Here is a 3,031-nt window from a genome sequence, read left to right on the forward strand (position 1 = left end):
CGCAGGGCCCTGGCAGCGGCTGGAGCAGGGCGCCAGGCTGGGGCCGAGCCCGGACCCGAACACAGACCCTTTCCGCGCCTCGAGAACCTTTCAGGAGGTTCCAAGGCAACACGGACGCTCTGAGGGCCGCCATAATTAACCGGGGCCGCTGGCGCCGGAGGCTGCTGGGAGCGACCGTGGTCTCGCGCGGTTCCTACGGCATTCTGGGAAATGTAGTCCGGAGGAGGAAGCCGGGCGCCACGCAGCTTCTGGGCTCTTTACAGATTGTTTCTGTAAACTGCTTGTTCACACGTGAAAGTGTTCGTGTCCTTCTCTATGCCTAGAGCCCTCTGTGCTCTTTTTCCCGGGCCTCCCTTCGTTTCCACGGCTCTAAATAACCATTTCCTACCCAAACTTTTTCCCAGACCCAGTTTAAATCCGAGTGCCTATTCAGCTTCTCCATTCAAACTTCTCACAGACCCCATACCCCCAAATATAAGTCCTGGTCCAAGCCCTGATTGCCGCCATCACCATCAATCATCTCCCATCAACTCATACACTTTACTTCGTCTCTCAGAACCTTACTCCTTTCCTTCATAGCCCTTTCTCAATTTGTGATTATTTTCCTCGTTTATCTGTACTTATTTTTCTCACCCATGAAGTTAGTGACTTTCTATATTTGATTATAACATCACCTAGCTTGGTACACCTATGTCCACAGCAAACATTTGTCAAATAAATGACTCGATGAATGATTAAATGATCCTGTTATTTTCGTTCCTGCTGTCCAAGATGTGCAGGTCTTATTCCCCCCTGGACATAGGTTGCTGCCTGTGCTAAGAACTTACCCCACCGCCTGGCTAAAGAAGGGTGTTAAGTAAACACTTGTTTGAATTAGCGGAACAGATAGACGCATCTTCTAATCTTACCTCCTTTCTCTGTTTATGAATTCATTCCTGTGGGTGGTGAAGGACAGAGCCCCAGGCTGGGTGCTGCACTCAGGCATGACTGCTGCGCTGAGCTTCCCAACACTTCCTTTGCACCTCAGTGAAGACAGGTGTCAGGGGAGTGGGATGCAGGCCCGGTGTCCCCCAGCCTGGCCCTTTCTCTGAGGATCAATCACCTCCTTTCCCAAAGCCACTGATGAGGGGACAGGCCTCAGTGGCTGTTTTCCTACTAACATCCCCCGGACAAAACTGATTAGATAATGAGGGGCACCTAGTGCAGGAGGAATGGGCCTATTGCTGTATTAGTTCCCTACAGCCACGGTAACAAATGTGGTGGCTTAAAACAGGAATTTATTCTCACGGTTCCTGATGCCAGTGATCTGAAGTCAGCATCACTGATTCAAAGCACAGCAGAGCTGTGCTCGCTTCAGAGGCTCCAGGGGAGAATCTGTTCCTTCTCTCTTCCAGCTCCTGGTGACTGCAAGCATTCCCTGGCTTATGGCTGTATCACCCCAATCTCTGCCTCCATCTTCATATTTGCCTCACTCTGATACGAATACATATGATTACTATGAGGGCCCATCTGGTAATCCAAGATCATCTCCCCACCTTAGAATCCTTAGCTTAATCACTTCTGCAAAGACCCTCTTTCCATAGACGGTAACATTCACAGGTTCCAGGGCTTAGGAGATAAATATCCTTTGAGGAGGAAGAACATTTTTCAATCTACCCCAGCTTTCCAGGCACCATGCAGATTTTCGATCAATATTTCAAACTAAGAGACACAGAAGCTATAGTTGATGGTAAAAGCTTGAAGTGAGTAACCTAATATTTAGAGTTTGTAGCAGCCTTTTTCAGCAATATGCTCTCTGCAGAGAAAGACAGGCAAATGGAGCAGAAGCAGAGAGGGCCAACTATGAGGTCTGACAAAAAGAGAGAGATGGAGGAAAGTGCTATCCTGGCCAGAGCCCCTCCCACTTTCCTTTCATTAACCTCCTTTACTTGGGCCACACAAAGTTTTACTGACATGGAGTAACCAAGATTCCTGGTTCCAGCTGGAACCGTGGGCAGATGCCCACATCTTTCAAAGCCTCAGTCCCTCTCCTGCAAAAAGGGTATCATGGTAGTCCTTACCTTGCAGACTTTGAAGAGAAAGTACTTTCAGGATCTGATGCGTGGAGCAAGAAGAGGGTGCAAGAAGGTCGTGTGGCAGCAAGTCAGCAACTTGTGAAGATCTGCAGAGGGAGAGCTGGAGAGAGTTACATGTTGATCAGTTAATATGCTCCTGTAAGCAACATACATCTTTCCTGCCTAAAACAGAGATGGAGCTTATTGGAGAGATGTTGGGTGTCTCAGAGTTAAAGGGGAAGCTGAGCAGCCAAGCCTCAGGAAGTACATGAAGACTAGAAGCTCCAGGGCCCCCAGAGGCAAGACTTCAAGAGAAGAATCTCCCCGGGAGGCTGCTTTCAGAGGAACTTGGTTCCAACTACAAGCTTCCAGCAAATTCAGGTTCCTGGTGAGAGAAGCCGATTGGCCTGGGTGGGATCCTATTCACCGGGCGGAATAGGGAAAGCTGGCCCTCTGACTGACAGTCCCAAAGACACCTGCTGCATCTCCTGCTAGGACTCATCAGGCCACACCTGGGAGAGGGTCTGTGGAGCAAGAATGGCTCCTATTACTTGTAAAACAAGAGTGTGGTGAGCGAAGACTAGAAGCTCCAGGGTCCCCAGAGGCACGACTTCAAGAGAAATCTCTCCGGGAGGCTGCTTTCAGAGGGACTTGGTTCCAACTACAAGCTTCCATCAAATTCAGGTTCCTGGTGAGAGAAGCCGATTGGCCTGGGTGGGATCCTATTCACCGGGCGGAATAGGGAAAGCTGGCCCTCTGACTGACAGTCCCAAAGACACCTGCTACATCTCCTGCTAGGACTCATCAGGCCACACCTGGGAGAGGGTCTGTGGAGCAAGAATGGCTACTATTACTTGTAAAACAAGAGTGTGGTGACTTTCTCATTACCCAACTGTCAGTAAGTTTGCAGGGTCTGAACACTTCATTGCTTCCCCAAAGGGACTAGGATTTTGCCCTGGGCTTTTAGAATTCTTCAA

General features: G+C 49.5%; 1 protein-coding gene across 1 annotated transcript in view; it reads right to left on the reverse strand.

The window, feature by feature from the left end:
• MRPS22 (mitochondrial ribosomal protein S22) overlaps nt 1-160 on the reverse strand; it is a 15,222-nt gene extending 15,062 nt beyond the window's left edge. Inside the window, exon 1 of the mRNA XM_005863519.2 lies at nt 4-160. Within this exon, the coding sequence (XP_005863581.1) occupies nt 4-133 (130 nt within the window). The 5' untranslated portion in view covers nt 134-160. The remainder of the gene's footprint in view (nt 1-3) is intronic.
• Between the last annotated feature and the right edge of the window lie 2,871 nt (nt 161-3,031).

The sequence above is a fragment of the Myotis brandtii genome, unplaced genomic scaffold, assembly GCF_000412655.1.
Source record: "Myotis brandtii unplaced genomic scaffold, ASM41265v1 scaffold18, whole genome shotgun sequence".
NCBI lineage: Eukaryota > Metazoa > Chordata > Mammalia > Chiroptera > Vespertilionidae > Myotis > Myotis brandtii.